Source organism: Thamnophis sirtalis, unplaced genomic scaffold, assembly GCF_051295495.1.
Source record: "Thamnophis sirtalis isolate CommonGarterSnake01/CBP01778 unplaced genomic scaffold, rThaSir2_p1.2 scaffold_2, whole genome shotgun sequence".
Classification (NCBI taxonomy): Eukaryota; Metazoa; Chordata; class Lepidosauria; order Squamata; family Natricidae; genus Thamnophis; species Thamnophis sirtalis.
Genome location: NW_028261382.1, coordinates 77,408,736 through 77,424,786, shown reverse-complemented (window position 1 = coordinate 77,424,786; position 16,051 = coordinate 77,408,736). Strand labels below are relative to the sequence as shown.

General features: G+C 42.4%; 1 protein-coding gene across 2 annotated transcripts in view; it reads left to right on the top strand.

Moving 5' to 3' along the window:
• FGFR1 (fibroblast growth factor receptor 1) overlaps positions 1 to 16,051 on the top strand; it is a 132,201-nt gene that overhangs the window by 68,589 nt on the left and 47,561 nt on the right. For both annotated transcript variants that reach the window (XM_087706160.1, XM_087706161.1), the window contains exon 3: positions 15,301 to 15,564. In XM_087706160.1, coding sequence (XP_087562286.1) covers positions 15,301 to 15,564 — 264 coding nt within the window. The remainder of the gene's footprint in view (positions 1 to 15,300; positions 15,565 to 16,051) is intronic.

The window sequence follows — 16,051 nt, the reverse complement described above, 5'->3', positions numbered from 1 at the left end:
TTCTCCATCCATCCTTCCTCCCGTCCTTCTCCTTTTTACCAGTCAGGCTCTTTGTTGATTCCGACCAAGAAAAGCATAATACAAAGGTGGAGGACAGGAGCTTTGGATCAGTCTTGACTCACAGAGGCTACCTAGAAAAGCCCTTGCAGTCTTCGTCCCAGGGCTGACTTGGCCCACTCTCATCCTACTGGCTCTGTGCCCAAAACAGAACTAGAACTAGTCCCCCAGCCCAATGGCCTTTAAATGTTAAATCAGCATCTCAGGTTTCTTTATAGAATGATGCAGGACAGAGAGGTGGACATCGCTCACGTCACATTCTGAGTAACAGCAGGAAATAATGGCATTTGTTAAGCCACATAACGGAACATCGATTCCACTAAACTCATAGAATATGGATTCTGCATCACCGATGATGACGTGTGGCCGACTGTTTTTGAGTCACTGCCTGTTGCTTTTGCATCTTCCAGCCTGCTTTTTTCCCCCTCCTGTTCCCCAGAGCTGAGTTTTGACATTTTTTTAATTGCCCGGGGATTATTTTAATCTGTCCCTTTCTTTGGCCATCACCTCTCATGCTCCTTTCTTTTTTGCCTGCTTTCTTCTCTGCTGCCCGCTTTGCCGCTGTGTCTTTCCTTCCCCTCATTTCCTTCTTTCTTGTTAGCTTTAGTTCCCCTGTTTGAATTGCTGACTGCACAATAGAAGAGCAGAGTTGAGCTAAAGTGATGTGTCTTTCGTTGCCCCGGTCATAAAACAAACAGAGCACGTATTTTTCCTTTCTGCTCTGGGTCATCCTCCCACCCTCCACAGATTGCCACGGTTTGCAAAAGGCCTTTTGGGATTCGTAGTCTGAAATACTAACTAGCTTCATCATTTCACCCTCATAGAAATGCACGTTTATTTATTCATTTATTCCACCGCATTCATCTGCTACGCTATATGAAGGTGGGGTGGGGGGGAGCTCTTCCTTGCAATGCCTAAGTGGAAACATTTATTTAAATGCAGACATAGACTAAAAGCACAGCATCAAAATTAAACCCAGCAAGAAAGAATAATCAGCCATGATCTCCGAGTAAAACAGATTGTAAAGCCAGGTCAAAGAAAGGAATTTTCATCGTTTTTGAACAAGGCACTTAAAACATGGCTGGTAATTGCTTTTTCCCTTTTCAAGACAGTCCAGTAAAGAGGAAGAAATCAACAAAGAAGGACCATATTTTTTTCAGAGTAAAAGTTGCTCTGGTGTATAAGACGCACCTTAGTTTTTGTGGAGGAAAATAAGAAAAAAAATATTTTGCCTCTGCATACCAGCATCCATGGTGTTCATCTGGCTAGTGTCCTGCCAATATGTGAGAGAGTTGAGGGTTGTATGGAAACAAACAGTGTTTGCTGTGTGAGCAACAAGAGAGGAGACAGCAAGGAGCCTGAGCGTGGCTTGTTCTGTACTAAAGCTGCATGCTGTGCTGATATCTGAAACTAAAACTGAAAGTGAAGCTTCTCTGCTGAACTACCACGTTGGAAAACCTGCTTTTGATATTGTAGATTTACTTAATGTGTTATATTATATATAAAGGGAAGTTATTGAATCAGTTACTTTCTGAATGTGATTGCTGCTGCAAACTCTGACACGTCCTTGCAGCAAATAGCAAACAGCCAGGTCTACTTCAGCACATTATTGCAGCCTGATTCAGCATGAGCAGCTGATTGGCGGGTCGATCGGCCTCCCAGAATACCCCCAATCAGCTGTTCCAGGCCGCAGGGATTGCCATAGACCATCACCTCCTCCGTGCCTCGTGTTTTGGACTACATTTGATAGCAATAGCAGTAGACTTATATACCGCTTCATAGGCCTTTCAGGCCTCTCTAAGCGGTTTACAGAGAGTCAGCATATTGCCCCCAACAATCTGGGTCCTCATTTTACCCACCTCGGAAGGATGGAAGGCTGAGTCAACCCTGAGCCGGTGAGATTTGAACCGCTGACCTGCTGATCTAGCAGTAGCCTGCAGTGCTGCTTTTAACCACTGCGCCACCTTGGCTCTTTGGTGTATAAGACACACCCAAATTTTCATCCTCTTAGAGGGGGAAAACGTGCATCTTATACTCTGAAAAATATGGTAAATTTTAGAAGAAAAATTTGATCTTGGGCTGGACCAACTTACTCCATGTTTAAAACATGTGGTTTAGATCAGAAGTCCCTGGCCTTTTTGACGTCAAGGACTGGTTTCGTAGAGAATTTTTCCATGGACCAGAGGAAGCGGGGGGGGGGAGCGTGTAAGTTAGAGCCTGTTCATGCACAGTTTCACTCACCCACTGCTCACCTCCACCTGTGTGGCCTTGTTCCTAAGAGCCATGGACCAGCACCAATCTGCAGCCCGTGGAGGGACAACCCCTGGTTTAAATAATACCAACTTCTATAAAGATGCAGCCTTCTGCATCTCACTTTTCTTTTCCAGCCTTCCAACACATTAATATTTCTTGCTGACACACTTTAAAGAAGCGCATTCTGCTTGATGAGGTCCCTTGGGTGACTAGTGAGACAGGGCACATGTGTCTGGAGACATCAGTTGTTGGAACAACTGACTGTCGTCTGGAATTGGTTTCTTAAACATTCTATTCCCCCCCCCCCTTGCTTAATCCTCCAAGCTTCCCACATTGCACAGTGTCACAATGGGCAGGAATGAAACGACTTGCAGTGACTCGATTTCAAATCATAACAATCTTGAATGGCAAGAAAAGACAAATGTCTTCACTAATTTCTCCATGATGATCTGCTGAATCTCCAAGCAAGCGGGCCTACAAGGTGGCAACTATAAGAGTCAAAAAGTATTTAGAACTAAGGGTGGCTCAGTGGCTAAGACGCTGAACTTGTCAATCAGAAGGTTGGCAGTTCAGCGGTTTGAATCCCTCATGCTGCGTAACGGAGTGAGCTCCTGTTTCTTGTCCCAGCTTCTGCCAGCCTAGCAGTTCAAAAGCACATAAAAAATACAAGTGGAAAAACAGGAGCCACCTTTGGGGGGAAGGTAACAGTGTTCCGTGCGCCTTCCGCGTTTAGTCATGCTGGCTACATGACCATGGAGACGTCTTCGGACAGCGCTAGCTCTTCAGCTTTGAAACGGAGATGAGTACCGCCCCCTAGAGTCGAGAACGACTAGCACATATGTGAGGGGAATCTTTACCTTTACCTTTATTTAGAACTAAACTGAGTTTAGGAATGTAATCCAAAAGTTTATACTCAGGGAGCACTTACCAATTTCAGGATTATAATGGTTCAGGACCACCCAGGTTTTTCCTTTTTCGTTTCTTCTTTTCCTACATGCAAAGATACCCATTAAACTCAATTATGAGAACATTAGAATTGCCATCCAATTGTGCACACAATTGGAAGTAATTATTATTGGATTAAGTAGGAGTTTACAACCTAATCTTGATCTACATAAATCAGGGCCCCAAACGTCAAGGAATGTGCCGATTGGATAAAATAAAGCACATGGATCTATCAGTGTATCAAAAGGTTCCTCGCCCTTCCATATTTCCATCACAGGGCCCCTCTGATTGTGCCAGTTCTTGCTTCAGTCATGCTTTACTTCAGGGGTCTCCAACCTTGGCAACTTTTAAGACTTGTGTACTTCAACTTCCAGAGTTCCTCAGCCAGCAAAGCTGGCTGAGGAATTCTGGGAATTGAAGTCCACAAGTCTTAAAGTTGCCACAGTTGGAGACCCCTGCTTTACTTGATGACAATGATGTTCTTGCTGTTCTTTCAGCTTAGTTGTGGGTCCACTTATTTTGCTTGGTGCTCTTCTAGTTCTTACAGTGATCTTTCTCAGTGCATGATGCAACATGTTTTGTTTTTCAGCCCTCTTGTTGTAGATTAACAGTTGGAAGGGTCCTTATAGATCATCTAGTGCCTGCCTGCTCAAGTAGGAGACTTTACAGCATTTCCGACAAATGGCAGTCCAATCTCTTCTTAAAAGCCTCCAGTGATGAAGATGCCATGAACTTCCAAAGGCAATTTCTGTTCCATGGGTTGATTGTTCTTACTGTCAGAAAATTTCTCCTTATTTCCAGGTTGAATCTCTCCTTGATCAATTTCCACCCATTATTCCTTGTCTGGCCTTCAGGTGCTTTGGAAAATAGCTTGACCCCCTCCTCTCTGTGGCAGCCCCTCAAGTATAGGAAGATGCTATCCTGTCTCCCCTGGTCCTTCTCTTCACTAGACTAGTCAGGCCCAGTTCCGTTCATCGTATATTTAAGCCTCCCCTAATCATCCTGGTTGCTCTTCTCTGCACTCTTTCTACAGTCTCAACATCTTTTTTATAGTGTGCGGACCAAAACTGGATGCAATATTCTAGGCGTGGTCTTACTAGGGCTTTATATATGCTCTTTAGGGCTGAGAGGAAGAGACTGGCTTAAGGGCACCCAGCTGGCTTCCAAGCCCAAGCACCAGAAACTGGGTCTCCCTAGTTCAGCACCTTAACCATTACATTACAGTCTCTTATTTCCTTGATTTATTTCCCACCTTTCCTTTAGTAGTTGAAGGCTATATGCACAATGCCCTTTTCCCTTTTCCTGTAGGATAGAGATCCCCAGACTTGGCAAATTTAAGACTTGTGGACTTCAACTCCCAGAATTTGTCAACCAACCATGCTGACTGGGAATTCTGGGAGTGGAAGTCCACAAGTCCTAAAGTTTCAAAGTTTGGAGACCCCTGCGGTAGGAGAGGACCAGGTAGAGTCCCAGGGCAGGGTCAAATGCATCATCAGTCTGGAGTCCCTACACCTGCAAAAGAGACCCAAGTCGAGTCCCCCTTGAAGTCTGTTGTCTGTTGATTCTTACCTGGCACCAATTTGCCTTGACCATTAGTAAATCTAAATTCTTATGTACAGATAATATGAAATAAACTTCCAGTACTTTTGAACTCTATTCTGGATCCTGATTTCTTGCTCCTCACATTTCCTCATAATACGCCTCCCATGATGTGGGCTTGCCTAAGCCAGAGTGGCTGGCCCAAGTCACCCAAGAAGCTTCTGTGAAGTGGAGGGACTTCCCTAGAGGTCCTGAACCTGCATCTGTGCAGCTCTTGAAAAATAGCACATGGGTCTCCCCCATTGCTAGTCTAATGCTTTCACTTGTTGGATCATGTTGGTTCTTGGGCCAAGAGAAACGTACTGGCCTGAATTCAATCAACAAGCTTCCATGCCTAAGGGAGGACTTGCATCTCACTTCTAGTCTAGTAGTTTTGTCCCTACATCACATTGATTCTCATATCCATCCCTGTGTTGTGGCCTGCCAGCGGCCAATGGAGCTGGTGGCATACTCAGACAGTGAGGAGGTTGGGGAGGAACATGGACCAGTCCTGGAGTCTGGGGAAGGCTCTGATTAGGGCTCTGTGTCGGAGGCAGAGATGGGGCTGTCTGACAGTTACCAGCTGCCTTCGGAGTCGAACATCAGTGGGGCAGAAGAACAGCTGGAGTCTGTTCCCAGTGTGTGCGTGCACAGAGCTGCCAGGAGAAGGGAACAGTTAAGGAACAAGGGCCGACTCGGGAGTAAAGACACAGGGAGATACTGAATGGCCCCTCCCATAGGGAATAAATAGGAGAGAAAGAGGAGGGGAGTTTACAGGAGACAATTAGTTCAATTCATTTGGGTGAAGATCTGTTCCTGACTTCTTGCCAAGTAATTGCTGCTACAGTGTGGCGTTTGGAAGATATCGCCCTGGAAACTCTCCAAGCCTGATAAAGGTCTGTAGTTGTGAAATCGCATGAAAGACTAAGTGCTGGGACTTTGCTGGAGAGGAATTCACTTTAAACCTAAATAAAAGAGGTTTTATCGGGACGAGGAGTCAGCTTTGTGCTTTTGGGAAGCCTAGGTCAGAACACCCTGTGGTCATTTGCCTTAAGTTGTAATATTGATTGATTGATTGATTTAGTTTATTTGTATGCCGCCCTTCTCCGGGAGGGACTCAGGGCGGCGAACAACTCGAAAGGGGAAAAGGGGATACAAACACAATACACGTAATTAAAATACACAAGAGTCATACAACCATACAAGTCAAGAGGGGAGGGGAACTCATCAACCCCAGGCCTGCCGGCACACCAGGTTTTGACGGCTTTCCGGAAGGCCTGGAGAGAGGTGAGGGTCCGAATCTCCGCGGGGAGTTCATTCCAAAGGGCCGGAGCTGCTACAGAGAAGGCCCTCCCCCGGGTGGTAGCCAGATGGCATTGGCTGGTAGACGGAACCCGGAGGAGGCCGACCCTGTGCAATCTAACGGGTCTTTGGGAGGTAATTGGCAGCAGGCGGTCTCTCAAGTACCCAGGTCCAATACCATGAAGGGCTTTATAAGTTACGATATGAATCAGGAAGAAGAACATTGCTGTATTTTGCCTGAATCCAGTTCTGTAACACCACGGAGAGGGAGGATGATCCGTGTGTCTTACAAACAGAATTACCCTGTTTGTTGTAGACCTCAATAAATGTTTTTGTTGTTGTTGTTGTTGTTGTTGTTGTTAAAGTTTTATTTTTAAACAAACATAAACAAAACAAAGAACATAAAGCCATCTTCAATTACAAACAGTGTGTCGGTTGGTTACAAGGTTTCTGTGCATCACTTCCATAGTCACCAATTATCCAATCAAAAACATTTATATACATTGTTATTATTATACCTCATTTATTTGACTATCACCCTTATTCTTCATTTTCAACTAAATATATCCAGTATTGGGATTATTTACACCATAGCAATTCAGTATCACCATCTCAGATATTTCCAGCAGTAAAATATTTTTATGTTATATTCTATATCATTCAATAGTTCTTATATTTACCACATTCTCTAGTAATTTTCATTACCATGTTTTTTTTTGTCTAACCATGAATAAAATAAATCCCAAATCCTATAAAATTGTTTATCTTCTTGTTCTCTAACTTCAAATGTCAATTTACTCATTTCAGCACATTCCATTATCTTATACATAACTTCCTCCTGCGTTGGTACTTTCTCATTTCTCCAATTTTTAGCAAATACAATATTTCAATTCTCTATTGTATGTTTCCGGTAAAATTCCCAATAAAAAGATCTCTGGTTTAAAGTCTATGTGTTTATGTATCATTTTCTCTAACCAAGTGTGGATTTTAGTCTAGTATCTTTTAGCTTCTATACAAGTCCACCACATATGATAATATGAACCTGGTATCTGATGACATTTCCAGCACTTTTCGGATTTGTTCTTGAACATTCTTGCTATTCTCGTGGGGGAGGGGGGGCTTCAATAAAAGCCAGCTTGTAGGATTAATGTTGAACTGGAAGGAAGGTGATCATGTATAAAGGCTAAATTACTTTTATTGTACAGTGGTACCTTAGTACTCCGCTGTTTTGAAACTCATTAAATTTGGTACTCAACACATTTTGATGTGGAAATTTTGTCCTGGTACTCATTGTTTGTTTAGTACTTAAAGCACAAGCTAGAACTTGTTGGTGTTGGCTACCTTGTGACTCATTACATCATTCCTTGCAGGAAAAAATTGTTTAGAAGTCATTGTTTTTGGTATTCATTGCATTTCCCAGAACGAATTATTGATGAGTATTGAAGTATCATTGTACCCCGGGGGTGATATTGAGATAAGACCAGTGAGTGAGGAATAAAACCAATGTTTAGGAATTCAAGACTAGTGTTTATTAGCCCAGTGTTTTGTTTGGATGATTTTGCTGTTTATTAAATTATTTTTAATCTAGGCTGTCTATCTAATGTTGGATTTTGTGATATTTCTAGTTTTGTATGTCAGTCCACAAGTCCATTTGAATTGGGCAGTTAATAAATTTAAAATAATGATGATAATAACAATTATGATGATAATATATTTTAGCTTTGCATCTGGGAATTCTGAATGTAGAATTATTATTACATTTCCGGTCTACTGAAGATTATTAGAGTAAAATAAGTCAGAACTTTTTTGACTCTAAGCCGTATCTGCAACATACGCAAACTTGAGATCTATCCAACAAATGTATTATGTGAATGGCCACCATAAAACATTTTTGATGGTTGTCCATGTTGATTAGGGAAGTGACATTTGCACAGATAAACATTCATCAGTTTTTGCATGAATCAAATAGTGTCTGGAGAGAGTATTTTAAAACTTTGATTTATTATTGGATATATTGACAGATTCAGCTCTCCAAGGTTTTCACGGTGCTTCTTCTTCTTTCTATTTTGGTCCCAGCTGTTTTATAATCTGAATCACAGTTTGTTTTAAATCAGGGGTGTCCAACCTTGCTGGCTGTAGATTTCTGGGAGTTGAGGTCCACAAGTCTCAAATTTGCCAAGGTTGGACACCTGGGATTTAAAAGAATAGAATAGAATAGAATAGAATAACAGAGTTGGAAGGGACCTTGAAGATCTTCTAGCCCAATCCCCTGTTTAGGCAGTAAATCCTACACTACTTCAGACAAATGGTTATCCAACATCTTCTTTAAAACTTCCAATGTTGGAGCATTCACAACTTCTGGAGGCAAGTTGTCCCACTGATTAAATGTTCTAACTGTCAGGAAATATCTCCTCAGTTCTAAGTTGTTTCTCTCCTTGATTAGTTTCCACCCATTCACTAGACTAGACATGCCCAGTTCCTGCAACCGTTCTTCATATGTTTTGGCCTCCAGTCCCCTAATCCTCTTTGTTGCTCTTCTCTGCGCTCTTTCTAGAGTCTCAAAAAAATGTATATATCAAGAGCTAATGTTTATTGAATCATGGTCTGAAGTTGTAATTCAGAAGTATTGCAATAAGGACAGGGTTATTTAGCTCAGTTGCAGACTTTGTAGAACTGTTTGGGGTATGGCAGAGGCTTCTAAACTTTTTAGATGCAGAATATGTTATTTAAAAGGTCCCCGGAATCTCTGATCAAGGGACAAAGCTCTAGTGAGAGATAATCTATTGTGTTTGAGTGAACTCATTTTATACCCTTAATCTTTCACCGGACCCCATCAAGTTCTCATGAACACCTTGGGTTCTGTAGGAGACAGGTTGAAAAACCCAGACCACAGAAGCTTCTGCCTTTGAATAGCATTTGTTAATCTAAAAAGGTGCTATCAGACTCAAACTGATTTTCAGTTCAATTGGTAATTAATGAACTGGCCTTTTCCCTGAAAATAAGACCTCCCTGGATAATAAGCCCAATTGGGCTTTTGAACGCATGGGCTAAAATAAACCCTCCCCCCAAAATTCTCTATTTCTCTGTGTGTGCTTTTGTTGTTTCTGCTATATCTGTGATTTACCAGTCGCTGATTATTCTACTGTAATTGAATCTGACTGTACCATAACGCCAGCCACTGAGGAGAAGTTAACAACATTCAGAATCATAGTTTGCACTTGATGAAGGTTGATGACACTTTTGGAGGGGAGGTGAAAGGAACATAAGGAGGCAAAGATTTGGTCAGGTTTTAAAACAAGATCTGAATAGGGAGTTTAGCAGAAATTCATAAACTCATCTTTTCAAACTTTCTGGGCCCTCAATAGAAATTTACCTTGTGGACAGCTAATAAATTTTAGAAACAAAAAATAATTAAACTTCCTGCGCGGAATAAGTGTAACGTTAAAGTTGTGAGCAAAGTACATACAAATAATAACAGCAGCTAGAATTGTATTTCCACAAAATTGGAAAGCAGACAAAATCCCATCGGAAGGGGAGGTAATAAAGAAGATATTAGACTGCAGAAATGAACAGGTTGACACTGAGAATTAAGGACAAGGAGGAATCAGTGTACTACAGGACATGGGGGCGATTTTATGAGTGGCTTGAAAAAAATACAAATAGAAAGGAAAAGGAACAAAACATGAAATAAATATCTCAGACGACACATGATTAAATTAGGGGGAGGGGAAATAAGAAAATATGAAACTGTAAATATACAGGCAGAAAAATGATATGAATTGACAAATGTTAAATAGTAATTATAAGAATGTATATTAAAGAATGAATTTGAAAGAAAAAATAAAACAACTTTTTACAACAAAAAAATTGTTGTGAGCAAAGTAGAAACTAATTCTGTACAGGTAGGTTGAACTACAATCCCCATAATCCACACCCAGCAGTATCACCAAGCTGACTCCTTTGTCTGTCGTTTCTTTTTCTTTCTCATTTTTGAGAAACAAGTTGCAAAATGGAGCTCACCGAATTGGAGAACCAGGGAAGCCAAAAAAAGGGGGAAGGAAAAGGATCTTTGTGCTCCCCAAACAAATATTTGGTTTTGTGGCAGCTGCTTTTCTTTTTTTTTCTTTTGAGTGTATTTTTGAGGCTGAGATTCTCCGGACAGCATTTTAATAACTGGAGGTTTTCTTGAAGCTGACCGTCTCTAGCAATCAAGCCTTTTCTTTGTTGAAGAGGTTGCAACTCTGGCTGCAATTCTGCCGTGGGTGGGTTTGAATGGCCATCATTGTCCAGACTTCTCGTCAGCTGAGATAATAAGAAAACTCCCCCCAAAAGATTTCGGAGGGTGGGAAGGTCTCGCAAGTTGAATCACACTAATTCTGGTTTCCAGCAGCCAGGATAAAGGAGGAGCAAGAGTTGACAATTCAGAAGATATTTCAGTCTGATTTGGTGCCTGGGGAAATGAAAGGGAACAGGTCCCATGCAAATTCCTCCCCCCCCCTCTCTTCTTTTTGATGGAAAGAAAGATTAAGAATGAAACTACCGTTGGCAGATTCCTTTCATTTTTTTTGCATTGTGTTTTTGGGAAGAGGGCATGAATAGTACTGGGTAAAGAATCTCAAATAGAACTTGACCATGTTACCTGATAGAACAATTAATCCAGGGGTGTCAAACACAAGGCCCGTGGGTTGGATCCGGCCCGCGATGTGGTTGGATCAGGCCCGCGGAAAATGTAAGGGGCTGGCCCATGTTGCTTCAGCCAGGTCTACCCACATTGTTTCAGCCTGGTGTACCCAATGTGAAGAAGAAACATGCCAGCAGTTTGGGAGTGGCATCAAGCTGTCCACACCCACCCAGTCAGTCACACCCACCCAGTCAACCATGCCCACCTGTCCTCTCCCCCAAGGTCAACCACAGCCCTGATGTGGCCCTCAATGAAATTGTGTTCGACACCCCAGAATTAATCAGTGGAACAATTTGCCTCCCAAAGTTGTGGGTGCTCCAACATTGGAGGATTTTAAAGAAGAGAATGGACAGCCCCTTGTCTCAAATTGTCTAGGGTCTCTTGCTTGAGCAGGGGGTTGGACTAGAAGACCTCCGAGGTCCCTTCCAATTCTGCAAACCTTGCTAGACTTGAAATTAAGGTGTGTTAGAAGCTTGGTGCCAAGATTGTCTTTTCTTTTTCCCCATAATCCTCCAGATGAAGTCCTGTTCTGAGGTAAGTGTTGTGACTCAGCAGCTCTGCTGTGAGTTTTTTCTCAATTCAAGATTCAGTATGCAGCTGGGGCTTGTGGGAGGCAGGTATGGAGATAAAAGGACGGATGCTGCACGCCCCAGTCGCTGGAGTCAACGTCGTTCCTTTGAGTGTTCCTTGTTTGTACAACATTGCTTGATGATTAATCGTGATTTATGCTTGTTACACTTGGATAAGTGCTTTGGTGTTTCATGTAAACCTGATCCGTGAAGACTGGGGAAGAACTGCAGTGCTTGTAAGAGTTTTTGTTTTGCATTCTTATCGGAGACTTGTATATATGTTATTTCTGGGCTCGAAGCCAGTTTGAAATTGAGCACTGATAAAGAAAGACTTCCTTTTAAGTTGCCTGCCTGCATTTGTTAACGAGCCGTGAAGGGGGGGACAGAACAGGTAACTAAGGGAAATAATAGCCTCTGCCACTGTCTTCATAAGCTGGAAGTGGTCATCTGTGATGGTTATGTGAGAATGACCTTGGAAGACAGGACAACAAGATGCAACCAAGGGAACAGCCAGATAAAAGACAATTAAGCCTGTGGCACAAATATGAGTGGGGGGGGGAGACACTCAAAAGAGACCCTCCCTAGTTTTGAGGTTGTAAAGGGGATGATGGAGAGAAATCCTTTCACACTTACAGGATTCTGTTAACGTGACCTTAAGCTCATTTGGTCATGTTTCCAGCCCAGTCTACCTCATAAGGCTGACATCATTGGGAAGAAAATGGACCTGCCATCATAGCAGTGCCAAAAAATGTTCTCTGGAGAAAATCCTTGCCTCAGAATAATCATGTTTTGTCTTTCAAACTCATAGCTTGTATTAAATGGTTGCCAGCTTTGCCTTGGGGTAGGAACTAGATTTTCTTGTTTTTCTTCGAAGATGTTTCCCTTCTCATCCAAGTAGCTTCTTTAGCTCTGAAACTGAAGAAACGTCTTCAAGAAAAACCAAGAAAGTCCAGTTGCCTCTTGAAAAAGCACCTTTGGGACAACCATGGCCTGGGTAGATTGAACATCTCCATAGACCAGTGTTTTTCAACCACTGTGCCGCGGCACACTAGTGTGCCGTGACATAGTGTAAGGTGTGCCGTGGGAAAAACACTTTATATATAGTCAATATAGGCACAGAGTTAAAAAAATTTAACATTTTCTAATGGTGGTGTGCCTTGTGATTTTTTTCATGAAAAAAGTGTGCCTTTGCCTAAAAAAGGTTGAAAAACACTGCCATAGACATTCTGAAAATGAATATTCCTCAAAACTCAATTTCCTAGTCCACGTGCCTGCCAAAATTTGATAAGCCCATCAAAAGAGCATCTGGAAGAAACTGAAGTTGCCTCTCTTGGGTGCTTTATTGATTATGATAAGGAGGAAACATCTGCTGATAGCTAAAGAATGGAAGACTGTGGAATTTGCTGATCTGAGACTAGACAGGAATGCTGGTGGATTCCTTATTTACAGAGTAATGTTTCTCCCTCAAGAGAAGATGAGATGTTAATACTGTCCTTGGACCAGGACAAGTGCATAGGATCTAGAGGTCTGCAGGATCTACTTTCCATCCTATGGAAGCACTTTAAAAAAAAAAAAGCAAAAATAACTGGGACAGATGAAAACTGATAAAGAGATTATATTGTTATATACTAAATATTAAACTTGAAAGTGAGCAGGTAAAGGAGACAATGATTGCCTAGACTAAAAACTTTGGATATGCAATAGAATTAGATAACTGGCAGAAACTATGGGATAGAAATGTTAAATTGACTATGTCAACTGCGTATAAAGAAAATTTGTATAAAATGTTTTATAGATGGCATTTTGCAAGATTGGCTAAAATGTACAAAGATAGATCTGCTAAATGTTGGAAGTGTAATCAACCATTGGGTTCATACTATCATATGTGGTGGACTTGCCCAAAGGCTAAAAAATATTGGACGAAAATACACACTTGGTTGGAAAAAATGATAAAGCAGCATATAGACTTGTAATCAGAGATATTTTTGTTGGGCATCCTACTGGAAAAATATGATTAAAAGACTATATATCTGGTTTTACATATACTAACTGCAGCCAGAATTGTATTTGCACAACAATGGAAAAATGATGAGATTCTGTCAGATGAGAATGTAATTAAGAAAATACTAGAATGTGCAGAAATGGACAGACTAATGCTTACTATTAAGGATAAAGAAGCTGAATATTTTTTGACATGGGATGTATTTTATCAATGGTTAGACAATGGAAACAAGTTAGAAAGGAAGAGATACAAAAATGTTAATGTAGAGAGAATTTGAAGATGAAGATGTTATATATTATTGTAATTATATTACTATATAGTTATATTATTAATATTATTATGATGAATATAACAACAAATATGTGGGTTATGGCTGTTCAAATAACTGTACCCAGATCTCATACTGTTTGATGGAAATGAAAAGTAATATAAACAAATAAAACATAAAAAAAATAAGCAGCAAAAATTAAATCAACTCATTCTGTCCTTCCCCCTAGCATACTAACATAACATGGTCAAGGATTCACTCAACGGATGGTTAGCCTTGTAGAGGCCATTCCAAGCAGGATCAAGATAAGGGAGAATATTTATAGCTTAGGGTTGCCATTGGTCCTTGGTGCTCTCTGAGCTCGGTTGTTTTCTTGCAGATGTTTCATTACCCAAACTAGATGTTTATGGAGATTCTCAATCATCCAGATCATGGTTGTCTCAAAGCTGCTTTCTTAAGAGGCAACTGGTTTTTCTTTGAAGACATTCCACTTCTCCAAGAAGCTTCTTCAGCTCTGATACTGTGATGATGATGATATTACCCTAGTTTGGGATACCGAAATTAGGTAATATCATCATCATGCTAGCACTGATAATGTTACCTAGTTTGGGCAATGAAATGTCTTCAAGAAAGCAAGCCAACTCACAGAGCACCAAGGAGCCCTCAAAGCATGGTCATTATAGCAATAGCACATATACCGCTTTGTAGTGCTTTACAACCCTCTCTAAGCGGTTTACAGAGTCAGCCTTTCCCCCCCAACAATCTGGGAACTCATTTTACCAACCTCGGGAGGATGGAAGGCTGAGCCAACCTTGAGCCAGTCAGGATCGAACTGCTGGCAGTGGGCAGAGGGAAGGAAGGAAGGACAATAGCCATAGCACTTAGACTTATATACCACTTGACAGGGCTTTTACAGCCCTCTCTAAGAGGTTTACAGAGTCGGCCTCTTCCCCCCAACAATCTGGGTCCTAATTTTACCAACCTCGGGAGGATGGAAGGCTGAGTCAACCTTGATCCTGGTGAGATTCAATCTGCCAAACTGCTGGCAGCCGGCAGCCAGCAGAAGTAGCCTGCAGTACTGTATTCTAACCACTGCGCCACTACCGCTCTTTGTCAACAAGCAATGCTCTAGTGATGACCTAATAAAGGAGCCCTACAGAACAACAGATCATGCAGTGAAAGAGGAAAGAGAGGTCTCGTTCTTCTATAATAGCTTTTAACCCTCGCCTCCTCTTTGCCCTTCCCTGCTCTCAAGGCAGGATGGCAGCCTGCTTACTTGTGCCTGAAGTTCACACCAAGCAATCTCTCCTGCTGGATTTGCCCATAATGACTTGCCATTTGTTTTGGCTCGGCTCCTTGCTCGTTTCAGCCCTCTTTGTTCCTAATAACGCGTTTTTAAAAAGATATATATTTATATAAAAATAGTTCTGTATTCATTGGTAGTGCTGGTAGTAATTGAAATGAAAAGAGCTTGCCTTGCTTGCCTTGCTCTTCCAGAGACCCGCATGGCAGCTGAAGCGCGAGTCTTAAAAACAGTTCAGAGTTTGCATGCTGCCGGCGGAATGCATCTGCAATAAAGCATTCTCACCACCTTGCTTCCCCCCCTCTCTCTCTGTCTCTTTTTTTTCTCCCCTAACATTTCCAGTTCTCCCCCAAACGAGCCTCGAAGTGGAGTCTTACTTGGCTCACCCTGGCGACCTCCTCCAGTTGCGCTGCCGCCTGCGGGACGATGTTCAGAGCATCAACTGGGTACGAGACGGGGTGCAGCTATCCGAGAACAACCGGACGCGCATCACAGGGGAGGAGGTAGAGGTCAGGGACGCTGTGCCCGAGGACTCGGGTCTTTACGCCTGCATGACCAACAGCCCCTCGGGAAGCGAGACCACCTATTTCTCCGTGAACGTCTCAGGTTTGTAGCAGGCTACCCACCCGGATAATTGGGAGCTGCTGGAAAAGACAGTTTTGAATGGTCTTTTATCAGCTTAACCGTTTTTTTCCTCAACCTTAACTGCCAGTTGCAGAAGACGGGAGACCAGGATTCAGTCTATATGAGGGGGGTGTCAAACTCAAGGCCTGGATTTAGTCCTCCCAGGCTCTGTTTTCAGCTGTGACGGCCTCCTGCCTCCCTCAGCCAGTGAAAATGGAGCTTGGAGGTGTGTGTACCCTCGAGCTCCATTTTCATTGGCAGAGGGCGGCAGGAGGTTGTCACGGCTGAAAACTGAGCTCAGGAGTCCGTTTTCGCTGGGGCCAACACAGATGCCCCTGACATGAGTAATATCATGCTGGCCATTCCCCCCCTGCCCTCCCCCCCCCGAGGCCAAACACAACACTGATGGGGCCCCCAATGAAATTGAGTTTGACACCCCTGATCACTGCAGTGCACAAGGGGACACCGC